General features: G+C 37.0%; 1 protein-coding gene across 4 annotated transcripts in view; it reads left to right on the top strand.

The window, feature by feature from the left end:
- Positions 1-17,695, top strand: part of LOC131051275 (nuclear transport factor 2) — a 28,005-nt gene extending 10,310 nt beyond the window's left edge. For 3 of the 4 annotated variants that reach the window (XM_057985707.2, XM_057985711.2, XM_057985708.2), the window contains exons 4-10: positions 14,709-15,021; positions 15,703-15,968; positions 16,181-16,388; positions 16,524-16,645; positions 16,764-16,829; positions 16,931-17,003; positions 17,094-17,695. In XM_057985707.2, coding sequence (XP_057841690.2) covers positions 14,709-15,021; positions 15,703-15,968; positions 16,181-16,388; positions 16,524-16,645; positions 16,764-16,829; positions 16,931-17,003; positions 17,094-17,338 — 1,293 coding nt within the window. In that variant the 3' untranslated portion in view covers positions 17,339-17,695. The remainder of the gene's footprint in view (positions 1-14,708; positions 15,022-15,702; positions 15,969-16,180; positions 16,389-16,523; positions 16,646-16,763; positions 16,830-16,930; positions 17,004-17,093) is intronic. The other variant, XM_057985709.2, reaches the window with a different exon arrangement.
- Positions 17,696-19,689: the final 1,994 nt, after the last annotated feature.

A 19,689-nucleotide genomic window follows, 5' to 3' on the forward strand; every position in this document is an offset into this window, starting at 1 on the left:
TGGGATCCTTTGGCTTCCTCTATATTGGGAAACTCGGAGGAGCATTCATTGCTTTGGGGAGATTTTAACTCCCCTCTGATCCCTTCTAAAAAATAGGGTGGAATGGAAGACTTTTCTGACACAATGGTGGATCTTGCTGATTTCATTTCTATTGTGGGATTGGTAGATATTGATCTAAAAGGGAGCCTATTCACATGGTCAAATAGAAGACAAGGTGAACATCTTATTCATGTTAAACTTGATAGGTTTTTGATTTCAAATGAGTAGGATATTCTGGCTAAGCTTTTTGTTTTTGCTCTACCTAGAATTGGATTTGACCATAATGCCCTTCTCCTTGAATGGGAAGATAATTCCAATAAAGTTTTTTTTCTCTGTTTATGTACGAAATCATGTGGACTTCTTTTCTGGATTTTAGAAAGTTGGTGGAAGAATGGTGGAAGGTACCTTGTTACAGGACCTCCATGTATTGCCTTTCTCAGAAGCTTAAAAGAGTTAAGGAAAGGGTAACAGGCTGGAATAAAATCTCTTTTTTGGGAATATTTTCTAGAAGAATAAATCTTTATCTTTGGGGCTTAAACAAATTCAGGACCAAATGGAAGAAGGTATGCATGATGAGGAAATCTATAATACGGAAAGAGAACTTCATGCTCAATGGGCAAAGCTTACAAAAGAGGAGGAAGTTTTTTGGAAACAAAAATCTAGAATTCAATGGCTAACAGAAGAGGACAAAAATACTAAATCCTTTCATCAATCAACCATGAAACACAAAAGCAGACATAGAATAAGGAAGCTGGTCAAAGAAGATGGAACAGTCATAAAGGAAGAATTGGAGATAGCTAAAACTGTGGTGGCTTTTTGCTCTATCTTTCAGAATGATGATTCTTTTGATAATAGTGGTTTAGAGGAGATGATAGATGTCATCGCTCAAGTCATCAATGACCAAGACTTGACTCTGGAAGAAGTGAAGACTGCTGTTTTCTCTTTGGAGCTTATAAGGCCTCGGGTCGGATGACTTTCCTTTGGCTTTCTTTCAAGATTTATGGGATTTAGTCTCTGTGGATCTCCTAGACGTGGCTTCTTCAATGCAGGATTCTAGGCCAATAAGCTTATGTAACATAGTATACAAGATTGTTTCTAAGCTTGTTGTTAACAGATTGAAAGCTGTTCTTAGTAAGATGATTGGCAATAACCAAAAAGGCTTTGTCAAGGGAAGACATATCATGGATGTTGCTTTGACTACCCATGAAATCATTCATTCTATGGAGACTAGCAAGAAACCGGGGATAGTATTTAAACTAGATATATCTAAAGCCAATGATAGAGTCTCTTGCGTTTCTTGATGGCATTTTTGCATAAATTTGAATTCAAAGGGAGATTCCTTAAATTAATCTCTTCTTATGTCACTACCCCAATTTGTTTTGTATTGGTGAATGGGGTTCCTAGGAGCTTCTTCTCTTGTGGTCGTGGTCTTAGGTAGGGTGACCCATCATCACCCTACCTATGCATTGTTGTGGTAGAAATCCTTGGGAGGAACTTTCAAAATTTGCTTGATCAGAGAACCTTGAAGGGTGTTAAAGTGGCTTTTTGTCTTCCCCTTGAGTCTCATCAGCAATTTGTGGATGACACTATTCTTTTCGGGGAAGCTTCTATTGTGGAGGCTAGGCATTGGAAAACTATCTTGCAAGGTTATGCTAAAATTTCAAGCCATATATAAATTATAGCAAAAGCAAGCTGTACTTCTTTCATGCTGATCAGATTATTAAGGACTGAGACATGGGCATGTTGGATTGTTAATCTGTTGAGCTCCCGGCTTCTTATCTTAGTCTCCACCTAATTTCTAAAAAACTTGCTAACACTTATTGGTACTAGGTTATAGCAGTGAAGTGTAACACAGTTATGATATATTTTTCAGAATGGAGTAAATGTTGAACTGTCAAGTCAATCTTTTGCATTTTTCTGAAAGCAAAAGTTAGTGTTTCAGCAGTAAGAGGTTGGTGCCTCTTTCAGGTGAAGTGGAAGCTTAATCCAGCAGGGTGTGTTCTTTAGAGAGATTGTGCTCTCAGTAAATTCTTTTTGTAATCTGGGTTGGTACCCTTTTGTGTTAATAAAAGTTACTTGATGCCGTGGATTTTTGCCCCAAAGGGTTTTCCACGAGAAAAAAATGTGTTTATGCTTTGCTGGTTGTCCTCTTTATGTCTCATTTTAGTTTGTTCTGCAAATTGTTTTGAAAAGTTTTGAAATACTGATTCACCGCTCCCATGCCCGCCCCTCCCCCTTCTCAGTATTTCCTGTGTGCTTCTCAGCCATCATTGTGCTAAAACTAGACAAGGGTAATGCCTCTTTAATCATGGTCATGGAGTTTTACCTAGATAAGATAAGAGACCATTTGAATGATAGTGGCAGCTATTAGGGTACACAGGGATCTCTTTTAAAGAAGATTACAAGAGATGTAACAAAACTAATCAATAACTCCTGAACCAGTGAGATAAAAATATGAATCATTCCTAGAGATTTTGCTTTCAGATTTGTGGTGCACATAGGATACACACATTATGTACTCTTGTGGCCTATTGTTGACCCCATTGACTCACTGTCCCATGACTTAGCTAGACACAGCCAACAAATTGCAGACTGTTATGTAAAACTACCTTCTTCATCAAGGATTGCATCAATTTTGTCAACCTTAGCATGACCTTAAGTTTGAGGCAAAAGATACCCTAGTTAGTTTTGATTTAGTTTTCCTCTTCATAGAAATTCCTGTAAATGAGGAGGTTGAGGCAGTTAGAGAGGTGACAGATGGCAAAACTGCAATGTTGCTAAAATTCTGCCTTAGGCTTGTTTCGGTTTCTAGAGCAAGATGATATTACAATAGAGGGGTTAGCCTAGATGAGCCATGTGATCTCTTTCTATGATTGTTATGAAATTATTAATGGAGAGGCTTGAGAAAAAGCAATTGGATCATCATGCTTGAAACTAATGACATAAATTTTAGCTGGTTTGACAAGCTAGATGCAGTAAACAAATTCACATTTTAATGCAGAATCAGATCATGTAAATTTTACCATTGAAGGCTGAAGACAAAAATTGTTTTATGTTCAGGAATGTTCTCATCGCTAGGACAGCAGATGGTTTGCTTTTCAAATGGATTTACAGAGGGAAAAACAAACAGGTGTATATGGAAGACTACCCCCATCATCCATCACAGAGAACCCAAGTGTAATGTCCCCTTGTTGAAATAGGATTTATTAATAAATAATAATAATAAATTAAAATATAAGAGAATAAAAATAAAAATTAATATATTAAAATTTAGTTAAGTTAATGAATGGTCAAAAGGCATGAAATGAAAAGTTGCGACTCCCTCAAACATGAGATATAAAAGGGAGAGAAGAGAACTTCACTTGGAAAAAAAAGGGGAAAAGGAAGAAAGAAGGGAGCAAAGGAATAAAGGAAGCATTAATGGGAAGAAGATAAGGAAGTGACTCTTTCAAAGGGGCAGCAATGATTAAAGGTTGCGTCCCTTTCGAAGGGTTGTAATTGTGAAAGGTTGTGACCATTAAGAAGAGGTGTGACTCTCTCTCACATTGGAGGATATAAAGTGGAGAAGTTTTCATTCGAGAAGGTAGGATCCATGGAATAGAACAAAATATCTGAAGTGTTAAAAGCAGATTTAGGAGCAGACCTAAATCATAATTATAAGAAAATCTGGAAGAATGATATGAACATTTATCAAAGAGATCAAAACACAAATACAAATCTGCAAACAATAATAAAGCAGGCATCGAAGGAAGAGAAGAGGAAACATTAAATCAATAACCAGAGAGTCAGACCTGATGAAATAGAAGGGATTCTCATACATACATATATATCTGAGTATAGGTAGCAGATCAGATTGATATAAACAACAGACCTGTGCATTTAAAGAGCAAAACAACATCTAATTGAATCTGTCCAGATTACTATAGCAGACTGAATATACATAACTGCAATAATTCTACAAGTATATTGGGCAAGATTTAGTGTCCTCCCAAAAGGGGACATTACAAGTGGTATCAGAGCATGTTCCTGCTAGGCTGAGGGAAATTAGTTAATGCAATTAAGTCAATGAGCTTTAGGGGCTATCGAAAGAGAAAGGAAGAAAGCCAATTACGCAATATAGAGGCAATGTTCGATGGTGAAACAAAAGGAAAACAAGTAAGAAAACAAGTCAAGATGAGGAATATCTTAAGAATATCCAAGCAAGAGAAGAAGGGACAATAAACAAATGGAGCTTTGTGGAGGAGCCAATCTAGTAATTATGGTGCCCTTACGTCCTCAAGATCTATGGGACATATTAAGCAAATGTTTGAAGCGTATTGGAGAAAGTTTATGATGCATCAATGAGCATACAAGAGCAGAAAGATTGGGGTTAGGTCCCACTTTTTGACTTGAAATGGATTAGGAGCAGAAGGATTGGTGGTTAGGCCCACTTTCCGACTCGAAATGGATTGGAATCAGAAGGATTGGGGTTAGGCCCACTTTCTAACTCGAAATGGATTGGGAGCAAAAGGATTGGGGTTAGGCCCACTTTCTAGCTCAGAATAGATTGAGAGCAGAAGGATTGGGGTTAGGCCCACTTTCTGGCTCAAATTGGAATAGGAGCAGAAAGATTGGGGTTAGGCCTACTTTTTGGCTCGAGAAAAAAAAGAAGGATCTTACATGTGTATTTGCTTGAATTCTCCGTGATTGCATATATTCATGTGTATGCTCCGTGTTTGCGTATATTCATGTGTATACTTCCGTGTTTTTATGTGTATGCTCCGTGTTTGGTTCATACTTGATATGTATTAGATATGTGAATAACTAGAAAGATTTTAGTTGCATTTGAGGTCATAGATGTGTGTCATGCTTCAAATCCTCATCTCAATACATGTTAAGATCACTCACGCTTCAACACAAAGAGATATCCATAGTATGCTGCAAGCGTTGGGTCAACCAAATTAAAGAAGAAATACGAATCTCCAACGGTTGATTAATTCAGTTTTTAGAAACTTGCATTGCTTGAGGACAAGCAATTTTGGGAAGGGTAGATTGTAATGTCCCCTGGTTGAAATAGGATTTTTTTTTGTGCTCGGTAATAATGATATGTATATTAATAAAAGTCATATAAAGTCTTGCATCAACAACATAGAGTCATCCTTCAAAGATTACAAACATACCAAAAATCCATCCCTCGGGTCATAAATTGATCACTTTAAACAGTTTCTCAAAATAGACGTCTATGCTAATCATAAAACAACTACCTGCAACCCATACTAGCCCTACTATCTAGGCAGTTAAATAGAGAAAGACAAAAAACTTTAACCAAAAAATCCCCAGTTAACTACAGTGATATCAACTCATTGGCCTTGTCTTTGCTCTGGGCCAGAGATCTCCTCTAATTTGCTCGATTCTTTCTGCCCGCCTTTCCTCGGTCTCAACACCCTCCTCGAAGAGCCTACTTTCAGCTTTTGCAATTGCAATTATCACATCCAATTCTTTGATCTCCATGACCAATTTTAGCGCATCCCATCCACGCCTTGCTTCCAGCGTATGGTGCATCTTGCACATACCCCTTGGCCACCTTAGAAACGCAATCAAATCCTTCCCTCGACCACAATCCTCCTCACTCAGGCCTTCTAGCACATCAAATCCCACACCCGACTTAGCCCACTCCAGATAGGATTCCAACTCGACTAAAAAATCATGATGTATGAACATTTGCATGACCCGCCTCAAAGTTCCAGTGCTTTCCCCCAATTCCAATCCCCAAGCCAATATCAAAGAATAAATGTCCATACGGGTTTTGTGCCTGTGTTTAACCAAATTGAAAGCATCCCCGACAATGATAGCCACACACTACACCAACAACTCATCTGAGAACTTGAACATTCTACGTCACGCCTCGATAAAACGCATAGAGCTGTTTTCTACTCTTCAAAGTGAAATTGGCTTCCATTAGTGACCTTCGCCGCTCTACCACCACCCTCAACTTGGCTCTCACCTTCCTGAAAAAACCTCTGAAACAAACTCTAAATCCTTTATCCGCAAGTTTCATTAAAAGGCAGGGCACAAGACTTAATGGTATTTTCAATCCTCTCGGCAGCCTTACTAAATGTGGCTCCTTGCCTTCATTGTTTGCCGCCTTTAAGCCCATAGCAATTACTCTCCGTACACCATCTACATGCTTCTTCATTAAATGCAAAGTCCTTCTATTTCATCAACCAAAACATGCCGGAAATCTTCAATTTTTAATTCACTGTTATCAGTGAAAGACAAAACCCACTTTGAAAGTCCATCCGCTTCCACGTTCCTCGTACATCTAACATGATTGACTTGATACTCATAAAAAAAACTAAGTTCTTCAATTATACTATGAATCCTATATTGCAATTGCCACGCCTCTATACTGCCTTTCATAATAGCTTGTATAATAATTAGTGAATCCCCCTCTAAATGTATTTTCTTGACCCCCAACATCTTGCCCATTCTGACCGCTAACAATGCTGCTGATGCTTTTGCTACGTTATTAGTTCCTTTATCCAACTTTTGGGCTCCTATAGCTATTACCTCTCCCTTCCAATCTCAGATAATCACTCCTGCCCCCGATGGACCTGGATTGCCCTTAGAGGCACCATCAAAATTGAATTTCCACCACCCCTTCAAGGGTCTCCCATTCCTCACTAGACACACGCCTTATTGGTTTGAACCTAGCTAGGCCCCTTAACGTGCTTAAAAGGGTTTATGGTAACACTAGTGAGAATCAAACCGGAGTTGATGCGTAGCACCAGGATCATTAGCCTAACACTACGCCTCACGACTCGCCTTCACACCAACTCGGCTACACATGCAGCCTTTGGTTGAGATAGGATTTATTAATAAATAATAATAAATTAAAATATAAAAGAATAAAATTAAAAATTAATATATTAAAAATTTAGTTAAGTTTAATGAATGGTCAAAAGGCATGAAATGAAAAGTTGTGTCTCCCTCAAACATGAGATATAAAAGGGAGAGAAGAAAACTTCATTTGGAAAAAAAAAAGGAGAAAAAGGAAGAAAGAAGGGAGCAAAAGAATTAAGGTAGCATTAATGGGAAGAAGATAAGGAAGTGGCTATTTCAAAGGGGCAGCAATGATGAAAGGTTGTGACCCTTTCGAAGGGTGGTAATTGTGAAAGGTTGTGACCATTAAGAGGAGGTGTGACTCTCCCTCACATTGGAGGATATAAAGTGTAGAAGTTTTCATTCAAGAAGGTAGGATCCATGGAATAAAACAAAATATCTGAAGCGTTAAAAGCAGATTTAGGAGCAGACCTAAATCATAATTATAAAAAAATCTGGAAGAATGATATGAACATTTATCAAAGAGACCAGGACACAAATACAAATCTACAAACAATAATAAAGTAGGCATCGAAGGAAAAGAAGAGGAAACATTAAATTAGAGTATCAAAACTCGCCGCAAGTTAGGCGAGTTTGCCGAGTTGGTGAGTTGAGCCAAGCTCAGTGAGTTTTGACAACTCGTGACTCGGACTCGGCGAGCTTTGCTCATAACTCGCCTGACTCGGGCGAGTCAGGCGAGTTATGGTAAAACTTGCCGAGTCCGAGCTCCAGGACTCGCGCCGCGGCATGTTAGACATGGCAGATAGAGAGGTTGAGGCTGTGGCTATGCCAGAGGAGGAGGATAGAGGACGACCCGACACAAGTATGACTGATGTTGGGGCACCTCACAGGCGGAGACTATGGCTACTCAGTCATCCAGGACCTACCTTAGATGCCTTTGTAGGAGGCAGACAGACTACTCTGAGGCTAAGGCTGAGGATGAGCTAGAGCTCGAGCCATAGACTTGTTTTTGTTTACAGTTACATATATGTTTGGGAACATTTGATGTCATGGATTTTATATACATTTGACAACATTTATAACTCTATATATCTATGTTTTCTATTTCCTTCAGCTACAATTTACATTTCTACACATGTGATGGATGTATGTTTATGTATGTGATCAAATTAGCTTTTGTTTGATGATGTTATCATGGCTTTAAGCTTTATTCAATAATGGGTGCATGAAACAAGTTTTAAATCATTAAAAATCTCTAAATTTCAAGGGTTTTTTTATTTAGCCGAGTCACGAGTTGAGTTGGCCTTGCCGAGTCCGAGCTGAGTCCAAGTCTGGGAACTTTGCATTAAATCAATAACCAGAGAATCAGACCTGATGGAATGGAAGGGATTCTCATGCACACATATATATTTGAGTATAGGTAGCAGATCAGATTGATATAAACAAAAGACCTGTGCATTTAAAGAGCAAAACAACATCTAATTGAATCTGTCCAGATTACTACAGTAGACTGAATATACATAACTGCAATAATTCTACAAGTATATTGGGCAAGATTTAGTGTCCTCCCAAAAGGGGACATTACACAAAGTTCCAATTTGTTATTCCATAGGGGCTTGAGAGTCTCGGGTCCTAAACAATTCAGAAACAAACAACATCTTAACAAGGTGCTGAAGAGAAATGGATACCAAGATTGACAAATTAGAAGGGTGTATAAGAAACCTTAAATGAGACCCTTTGAATGTTTGTGCAAGCATGAAGGCCAAATGAGCTTTCTTCCAAAAAACAAAAAACTTAATAGGATTTTGAGAAGAAATGGAGTTAGAATCTACTTCAGTTGAGTCAAAGATATTAGAAAATTCCCATTGAAGTGTAATAGGCTACCAAGATCCAAAGCTCAAAAAAAGTGTATGACATGTTGCTCATTTGGTATTTCCATGTTTTGTTGAAATTGACAGATCTTTTCAGACAAAAATCAAAGAACACTCACAACTTACATTAAACAATCAACATTGGGAGAGCGTGAACCATAGAAGGATGGTGGAAAAAAAGAGATCCTGTAATCTAGGTAGTTAGTATGACTATAAGCCAAGTGACACATCAAAACCTCTCATCAACAAACTCGTCCAGGATAATCAAAATCTCAAGGATAATTAGGAATATCTATATATAGCTAATTAATTTATAATTATTAAATCAGTGGTTAAATTAGTTAACAAGTCATTAGTCCAACGAGCATGGTTGTGTGTTAAAGATAGAGCACTATCACAATGAAGACCCAGGTTTGATTCCTCTTGAGAACTGTTGGGCAAGTTCTTGTTACATACATGTAATGGGTGAAAATTGCACGCTATAGTATTTGAGAGATTGGGTCCCTATTTTATTGTAATGCGTTGGGGACTTAATGCTCATTGACCAATACAAAAATTATTCACTAGCTAATAGTTGAACAATTTATTTATTTAATTATTAATTAGTTGATTGTTCTTTTTGCTAGGAGTAAATGTAGGTTCTATTAGAGGCCTCTCCCATGAGATAATAACTCAATATAAATTTGTTGATTTTGCAATGGTAAAAACCCAATTCAATGCTAAACCCCTAAAAGCCATGTGGCTACTGTCAAGCCCATCAACCCCAAAATACAAAATGGAGTGAAACATACAATGAAAAATATTAGTTAGCACTCATCTTGCTAGCCTACATACTTTTCTAATGAGATCTCGGATTCATCTAAGAGGAAGCTTTCTTATTAGAAGAGTATTTGCTATAAGAAATAGTAGTCCAAAGCCCAAATGCACTCAACTAGGGTTATCTGTTTTAGGGTCTGAAAGCATAATCTTACCCTTCTTGGAAGACACACCCATAATATGAGGGGGCAATCCTCATTCAAAGAAACACAAGGCTGGTTCACAAAGTGAGACGTAGACAAATGGGCTGCAGGCACTGCAATCAAAGAAGGCACATAAGTGAAATGAGGGGACACAAGAACACTCTCATCTAAGGCCATAGCAGTGCCTTCCAAATCCACCTAGTCTTGTTCAACAAGAGAAATTGAAGGCCACCCCTCGATCTGGGAGGCAAGAAATCAAGGAGGTGCAGGCATAACAGCCATAGAAGGGTCCACAAACTGAAGGGGGGAGGGGGAGTGGTTATGGGGGGATGATATTCGAAGTCCTAAGGAAGTTGAAGAGGTCATCTGAGAAATTCGGTCCAAGGCACCATGAACCTTTTGATAGAGAAGTTTAGCATTTTTCCTCAAGATCCATAACCAAGAGCCTTATGCTTAAATATTTTACAAGTACCTTTTAGATGTCCAAGGCCAAATCCATGCTCTCAGAATCCAATTGTTGTTCCCAAATTTGATTTTCCACTTTGAGCCAACTTTTTGCCAGAACACCATTCAAAATATCCATTTCAATTTGGGTGCAAGCAAAAGTGGAACGAGAATGAGCTACTGTTTTCAAAGAAATAGTAGTAAACTTAGTAAGAGAATTTCCAGTAGCCTCCAAACAAGAGGGAAGCCAAAAATACAAGGGGAGGTTTGACCACCTTACCCAACCTAACAACAATGAAAAGGATTCCATCAGAGAGTCAAAAGCAAGATACCATGGTCTCAGAAAGAGAAGTCCTACCCCAAAATCAGGGATCTTCCTCAAGGTTAAATTCCCTATCTGAGTCTCACAAACTACCACGAAAAAGCCCTAAGCATGGGTAAAGATGACAACATTGAAGAGGAAGGGCTTCCAATCTTTTGACACCCGAGCTTGTAGATCCAGCAAGAAAAGACAAAAATCATGAAATTTGCAAATCAAACCCATTTCGGCATAGTGTTCTTCCTCTACAATATCTGGCCCTAGTTTAAGCAGAGTAATTTCCGTAGAGTTTTTCAACAAACACAAACTCTTTGAAGGATATTTGACACCTTAAACATTAGCTCTTGCATCAGAATGTTTCACAGTATTGATGGATTTATGCACAGGTGGAACAAGCGCTGCCATTGCAAACTCCCTTTTCATAGGGAGGGAATTTACAGCAGCTAGACCTGCAAGCCACATGGGAATGAATTGGGGAGGCTGGAGTACTAAACACCAACAATTGGATGTGCAGAATGGTCAAATACAACTACTTCAAATGGCCGGGAAGGAGCAGTGTAATGTCTCCTACTAGGAGGCTGCCAATTTCCATATAATCAACACCCATTACTTAATATTGTCATGTCTTAAATTAATTTATTAAACTAGATAAGCATATTTATTCATAGTACAATTGATAGTGGCTATATTCAAGCCCCAATTCTTACTTCCTTTCTAATCTTCAACCCTAGATGGGGATTTACTTGTCTAGATGCCACCACCTCCATAATTGGGCCCAGGTTTCAGGAACATCCATCCAGACCTCCCTTGGGGCTCACCTAATTTGGGATGGATTTACTCCACCTCTCCCTAACAACATCACGCCTCTCCTTATTTGGGGGAGGGGGGGACAATAGAAATGATTAAGTAATTGGCTATGAGTATACTAGCTTCTAATGTAGTATGAATAAATATGTAAACAATTGAAATTAAGTATTACTGTCATACAGATTGCAGTCTATATTAATCTGTATAAGAACATTATCAGGCTTCATATATTAAGCACATCCCCATGCATACTACCAAGAACAAGGATGTTACTGCCTGCAACTTAATAATAGTTCTGATCTGATCTGATCGATGGGGATATCCCTGGATGCTTTTGATTCCTTTCCTTTATATCTCTCAATGTGAGGGAGAGGTCACATCTCTTCATCATTTATGTCCTCTGGCAAGGGACACACCCTTTCACCATTAGCATCCTTTGAAAGAGTGCATTTCTTCATTATTTCTGCCCTCTGAAAGGGACACAACCTTTCACAATCAGATTTGCACTTGTTATTTAAATCAGATCTGCACTTCTAATTCCCAAATTATCCCCCCTTCAAATGAGTTCTCTTCTCCCTTTTATACCTCATATTTGGGGGAGTCGCAACTTATCATTCATGCCTTTTGACCATTCATTAACTTAATCAAATTTTAATTATATATATTTTATTTTAATTTAATTTGTTTGTGTTTTATTTTTATTATTTATTATTAAATTATATTTCAAAGTGGGGACATTACAGTCCGCCCCACCCAAGATTGCTTGTCCTCGAGCAATATGAAATGGCTTTGGAAACACACTTGGAATAAACATGCTGGAAACATATCAGGCATGAACCAAACAAGAGTATACACATAAAAATAAGGAGCATACACATGGATATATGCAAACATGGAGCACACACACAAATACATGTATTTTTAGATTCTTTATTGACTAGAATGATTCATTGATTCGTGTTTACCCTGCAGGATGGCAGGATCCAAGCTTTGATACCAATTGTAATGTCTCCTACTAGGAGGTTGCCAATTTCCCAAAAATCATTACCTATTTCTTAATATTATCATGCCTTAAATTAATTTATTAAAATACATAACCATATTTATTCATAGTACAATTGATAGTGGCTATATTCAAGCCCCAATTCTTACTTGGTGGTGTTGGAAATAAGCCACACCCGGACCGACGACGGACTGGTACAAGAGGGGCTAGTAGCTCACAGGTAGAGCACTCTAGCAGCGTATGGAAGGTCCTAGGTTCGAGTCCTAGCTGGTCCATGTCTCAACATGGTATCAGAGCCAGGTCCAGGCTAGGAGCCCCAAGCACACGAGAGGTGTAGCTTAAGGGCGGGTGTTGGTGTTGGAAATAAGCCACACCCGGACTGACGATGGACTGGTCCAAGAGGGGCCAGTAGCTCAGTGGTAGAGTACTCCAGCAGCGTATGGAAAGTCTTAGGTTCGAGTCTTAGCTGGTCCATGTCTCAACATTACTTCCTTTCTAATCCTCAACCCTGGATGGGGATTTACTTGTTTAGAGTGTGATGACACCACCTCCATAATTGGGCCCAGGTTTCAGTAATATCCGTCCAGACCACCCTTGGGGCTCACCTAATTTGGGATGGATTTACTCCACCTCTCCCTGACAACACCACACCTCTCCTTATTGGTGGGGGGACAATAGAAATGATTAAGTAATTGGGCTGAGTACACTAATTTCTTATGTATTATGAATAAATATGTAAACAATTGAAATTAAGTATGAGTGTCATACATATTGCAGTCTATATGAATATTACTATTAAATTCTGCATAAGAACGTTATCAGGCTTCATATATTAAGCATACATATTAGGCACATCCCCATGCATACTACCAAGAACAAGGATGTTGCTGCTTGTAACTTAATAACAGTTCTGATCTGATCTAATTGATGGTGATATCCCTGGATGCTTTTGATTCCTTTCCTTTATATTTCTCAATGTGAGAGAGAGGTCACACCTTTTCATCATGTATGCCCTTTGGCAAGGGACACAACCTTTCACAATCAGATTTGCACTTCTGACTCCCAAATTATCCCCCCTTCAAATGAGCTCTCTTCTCCCTTTTATACCTCATTTTTGGGAGAGTCGCAACTTATCATTTCATGCCTTTGGACCATTCATTAAGTGAATCAAATTTTAATTATATTTAGTTATATTTTTTTATATTTTAATTTAATTTTTATTTTCATTCTTTTGTATTTAATTTTATTATTATTATTTATTGTTAAATTATATTTCAAAGTGAGGACATTACAAGCAGTGCTTTTAGATCCAGCGCCTGTAAACTACTTAGTTGCATTGGCAACATGTGCTTCCACCAGTCTTGACAGAGAAAAAGCAGGACAACAGACCTAAATACACATAAGGGTTGGAAACACTCTAGGAAGTAGCTGAAGTCCTCATGCTTTTCCATCACCAATCGTTTTATTAACTGGTTAATTGTTAAACCTAGAGTTGATCATTAATAATTAATTTTCAACAAATTAATGACTATTATTGTTCATCAATTTTAAATATTCTAGTTTTTAGGTTGGCCAAAAACCTTTTACTTTCTTAACTGCCCACTACTTATGGTATTGTTTATTTTTACATATGGAACTCTGATGACTTTGCTTATCTCAAGTAATGGCTGCAATCTTTCTACGATTGAATGTTAGTCCTGTTGGGGGATATATCCAATTATTATATGCAATATATTCTAAAAGCATCAAAAAAGGCTTCATGTTTAAACTGAGTTTTGGTTGCCTGAGATGAAAATCGACTACATGGCACAAGGGAAGATTTGTAAAATTATTGGCATTTTAACTTGTCCAGTTGAGTGTTGAAAGTATCAACCACATTGTTTCTTCATTTCTTTCGAGAAAAATGATTGATGTCACTTATTTTATACTTGGACAAGAATGATGATGCATGTGCCGTGAAACTATTTGTATGATTGATATTATGAGAGCATTTTAAGTTTTTCCAAATTTTATTACAAATTACAAATTATTTCAATATTTTCTGGACAGAAGTGCTATGTGGATTTCTTATTTATCGAAATAGTATGAATATGGACGAAGTTGTCCTTGGTGGGGTGTTAAACTTTGAACTTGAACTTGAGCTCAAACACTATAACTTAGCCTAAATCTTTTATATATACTTTGCTATTTTTTGTTTGTTGGAAATGTAAGAAATATTACAATGGTATTTTTTCTAAGAGAAATTAGTCATTCGATGCCTTAAGCAATTTAGTGGCTTAATTTTTATGTTGAGGTTCATTTGAAATGAAGCATTTGATCAATATGTGCTTTTCCATTTGGCCAAAGACCTTTGAACTGAAAAAGTAGTTATTAGTTAATGCTTGGACTTTACTTGGTTATTGACATTTTATTTCCTTAACATTGTTCTTCTTGCCCTTGTCTAGGAAATTCATAGCCGTGTGATGTCTTTGAACTACACTGGCTGTCTCATTGAGCTCAAATCAGCAGACGCTCAAGATTCATTAAGTGGAGGGGTACTTGTTATGGTCACTGGCTCTATTCAAAGAAGGGACAGAGAGGTCAAAAGGAATTTTGTTCAAACATTTTTTCTTGCACCTCAGGAGAATGGTTACTATGTATTAAATGATATTTTTAGATTCTGTGAGGAAGATTCTTATGTAGAGAAGCAATTTGATGCACTTACAAATGGTGATCATGAGCCTCAGTTGAAGTCAGTTTCACCTGCGACTGAACCAGGTAGTTATTTTGTGTTTCTTGCAAGATTGGTCGGATTCTATTGGTCAAATTTGGTTGATTAGGTGGTTTTATGTATTACATGGTAGCATTAATTGAAAGGTTTTGCAACCCACTACATTGGCTGGGCTGTTTCCTGTGTTTGATTAAATAGTCTCTAAATAATTTTAAAAAATTACTATTTTAATACTCGGAAGAAAAATGCAGAGCATAGACTAATATTTAAAAAGTGAATTTTACACCCATTGAGTTTTTAATATTTTATACTCCAATGATGGATTAGTTAATAGAAATAGAGGGCTGGCCCAAAAATAGTTTGTTGTGAGTAATGATGGCCTGACTTCATATTTTTGGGCCGGTCATTTGTTTCTTAATTAAATCCTCTGATAATTTTTTTTAATAAATCCTTCACGTTTTTTGAAATATTATACTAATTCTGATCTCTATTGAATGAGATAACAAAATCAATTTTTCTTTAGTTTAACTAGTCTGACACCATTTTTTTTTGTTTCTCAAGTTTTTTTTGTCTTAAATGCTGGTAATTGAATTCTATTTACGCTTCTGCCACATCCTTTAAATGGAATTCTACCATAATTTTTCAAGTCTTCACTAGAATTACTAATACTGGTATTACATTATTAAGTCAATTCTAAAATAACGTTGAAAACATTTGTAATTTTGCAGCCCTAGAGCCTTCTTCCCCTGCTACAATTGAATTGAAAAGGGAGTTTACTACTGCTACCACTGTTGAGGAAGAAGCAATAGTTGAGGAATACAATATTTCTGATCAGCAAGAATTTCCCATACTTGAAGATAAATTGGAGGATGTCTCAATGGAAGTCTCGATAGCAGGCACATCTGCTGCTGTTCCATCTATGGAAACTGCTTCTGCTTCTGCTCCTGTTGAAGAAACTACAGGGGAAGTTACCAAGCATACTTATGCCTCCATTGTGAGTTTTTGAACTAAATGATTTTTTTCCCCTATTGAGACTTGCTTATTTCCTTTGTAATCTTTACTTTTATCAGACTCGTTATGCAAATTTTCCATTTAAAGAAATTCTAGCTTCTTGTTTTCTCTTATCCTGTTTTCAAAGCTTCATGCTGCTGAAATTTTCTTTTAGAAATTCTAATATCATGTTTTTTTTTCATGCTAATTTCAAAGCTTCAGGCATCCAAGGCAATGAATAAGGCTTCACCTTCAACCACTTCACAATCTTACCAGGCACCATCAAATAAGCCTATTGTGGTAGTTTCAGAGCAGCATCCTACAGCGCAGCCTTCACAACAAAATCAATCATTAAATGCCTCAACAGAAATTGATGAATCACAGCCCAATGCTTCTGATGATGGTGCTGGCTTAGAAAATGGAGGTTCTTTATTTCAATCCTTCTTGTTTACTTGGCATATGCAAATGTTTAGAACATTATATTAATGATCTATTAAGTGAAAATTCTTACAAGCATTTTGTCATGCTCACTCTATCCGCTCTTTGTGTCATTGCTCAGGTGATGGTAGATCAATTTACATTAAGAATCTTCCTTTGACTGTTGCTGCTGTTGATCTGGAATTGGAGTTAAAGAAGTTTGGAAAAATTAAACATGGAGGCGTTAATGTGGTCAATAGGAAGGTTGGTTGGTGTATTAGTTTTGGTTTTTGTCTTTCTGTTATCTTCTTGTTACATTGTTTAATTCTCTTATTTCTTTTATTGGAGCTAACCCAGAAAACATTTGGCTAATATTCTCTAGGATACTGGAGTCTGTTATGCTTTTGTAGACTTTGAGGACTCGTCCTCTGTTCAAAGTGCTGTTGGGGTAAGTTATATGGAGACATCTTCCTGGCCTTGCATCAACCATTTTCTGTGGTTATTTGAAATTTAGAATTAATTTACTATGTTCTGTTTTGCAACATGCAGGCATCCCCAATACAATTTGGTGGTAGACAAATATACATTGAGGAGAAACGGACAAGCAATACTCCACGTGGGAGTGAGTATTATATACTTGTAATGTTTGGGAAGCATTTTGTGTAAATTTTTGATTTGTAACTTTGAATTCTGATGCATATATGTTGATCAGGAAGAGGTGGACGAGGAAGGGGATTTCAGAATGAAGGTGTGAGAGGTCGGGGATATTATGTCTCACGTGGCCGGGGAGGTGGACAAGAGGCTGGGAGGGAGTACTTCAATAGAGGAAGGGGTGGTGGTGGTCGAGGAAATCTTGGAAATGCAGGTGGAAATTCCTTCAGACTTCCTAGACGGTCTGGTGGAAGCCAAATTGTGCAAAATGGTGCTGCTGATAAAATTTCTGATGAAGCAGTCTAGTACACTTTAGAGCACCTAGTTCAGCACAACAAATTTCTTTCCGTGTGTAATCTTTTAAGATGCTCGTTCACTGTATGAGCTATTTTTATCCAGCACTTTTCATGTTGCCCGGTTTATGTATGCATACCATTCTAGTTGGAATATTTTCGTAGGCTGGCAGACTGATTTATGGTGGCAGTGGATCACTGAAGTTGGATGCCCCTGAGGCAAAAAGATATGCCGACGATTTTGCATCCATTTCTGTACCCTGTTACCTGTCATTATACTTTTTATTATCAATGCTTTAAATTCTTGATGTATGTTGGCAAACTTCACAAGTAGATTGCATAAGATGTTCTCGATTCTGAGATTTCTTAAGATGTTTCTGTCGAAATCTTCTCAATCTGCCAAATCTGTTTGTAAATGAGTGTTCTACTATCGAGGTGTTTTTGTAAGTGATTTGCAGTTTTTATTCTCTGCTTACGTTGGTATGTATTTTGGATTGCTCCATTGGACAAGTTCCATCTATTCCTGGATTGTGGCATTCGTAAACATCTTAAAGTACAGTGTTTTGGAGCATTTTTAAATTGGTATGAACAAACATTCTCTGATTTTATTGGACAACTCAATGTTTTAGCAAAGACTTTTTTTTATCATTTTCATTTGGCCGGTTCTTGTGAATGTCTGTTATAAAGCTTTGGATGTCTAATATGACAATGAATGTCTGTGGGTGCGCGATATATGATTTTGGATTGCTCCATGGAGCTAGTTTTATCTGTTTCTGGATTGTGGCATTCATAAACAAGAACACGTATATAAACACTTTCTTCAAGGTGGTTTTTATGGGACATTTTCCCCGTGAAAAGAATTAAACAAAGAAAGTTCAGGAAACTTTATTAAGGAATTACAAAAAATAATTTGTTTGATAATAAAAGAGGTTAAAAATAAAACGATGATAACAAGCTACTTTCAAATTTAAAAACAAGTTAAAAGAACCTTATAAAATTTATAACATTTGTTGTCGAATGATGCTCATGGACCAGAATTAGTGCAAATAATAATAATATTCATTATATGATTTACACATTGTCTAAACTTGGGTTAAAAGTAAAACTTGAGATCATCATGACAAGTTTGTGGTGTTTGTAGGCACGTCTTTACAAAGGTACCTCGTAGGATGTACCATAGTTTTAAAAAAAAATAAAAAAATAAAAAAAGCAACGTTAATTACTATTGATTTTAACTACGATGTACGGTAGTTACAAGACCCTACTATTGATTGTTTAGAAGATGTGGATTGTTTTTAAGTCTAGCACTACTAGGCCATTGTTTATGCAGCATCCAGACTCACCATTTGACTGTTTTTTAAATCATTAAAAATTAAAATATAACAAGTTTTTTTAAATCAATTAATTATTAAACATGATTAATGGTAAATTTTGGGTGCTGGATAGACGTTGCCCACTACTAGAAGGACTAGTTCCCTATATCGATCGAAAAACAGAAATATACATCATATGTGAGGTGGTGTTTATCCTATGTGCCAGTACATTGCTTTGCTCAAAGAGTTGAGTGGTAAGAAGATCACCAAATATACTAATATAGTTTGAAAAGGTGGACATATCACACTCATCTATACTGTATATATTTTGAAAGCTTTTTTCATCACCTATTTCTTCGAAACGGTAGCTGCATCAAAAGTGCCTGCAATATAACTCTTTTTTGGTAGCGACACTGGCCTTGTCAATGGCCAACATAATTTCCACCTTTATGATTTCTTTCACCAGGAAGTTAGCGAACCTGGTAGCTCGGCTATGGAAGCCTATGGCTTGTAGAACTTTTGTCAATGCAACCTCCATTAATGCTCCACTGTGTACATGATTTTTGTTTTTACACTCATAATGGAGCGGATGGCGCCTTTCACTTCTTCGTTCTACGCTATGAAGAGACGTTGGATTTGTTGCTCACGGGATTCGTCCAGGCAGTTACATAGGATGTAGAGTTATTTTAAGAATTTTGCCCAAATAAATAATACTTTTTTTTACTTTTAAATATAATATTTGAAAATTAATGATAATGGATTATTAAGTTTTACTTAATTTATATTTCAAATCTAAATGCTTGACATTATGTATAATTGAATATTGTTCATTTTACTTTGGGATAATTAAGATATTTTTGAAGATTGAAACATCTATGGTGGAAAATTATTTCATAAGGGTTTTGTAACCATTTCAACATTGAAGTGGTCTTTATGGATGTCTTGTTAAAAATGAAGATGTACATACGATGCAATAAGTTTCAATGGCAAACATTGCTAATTGCACGACGGCTCTCTTGCCCAAGTTTTCAAACTCTATTGTGTGGCTCCT

Source organism: Cryptomeria japonica, chromosome 9, assembly GCF_030272615.1.
Source record: "Cryptomeria japonica chromosome 9, Sugi_1.0, whole genome shotgun sequence".
In the NCBI taxonomy this organism is placed as follows: Eukaryota; Viridiplantae; Streptophyta; class Pinopsida; order Cupressales; family Cupressaceae; genus Cryptomeria; species Cryptomeria japonica.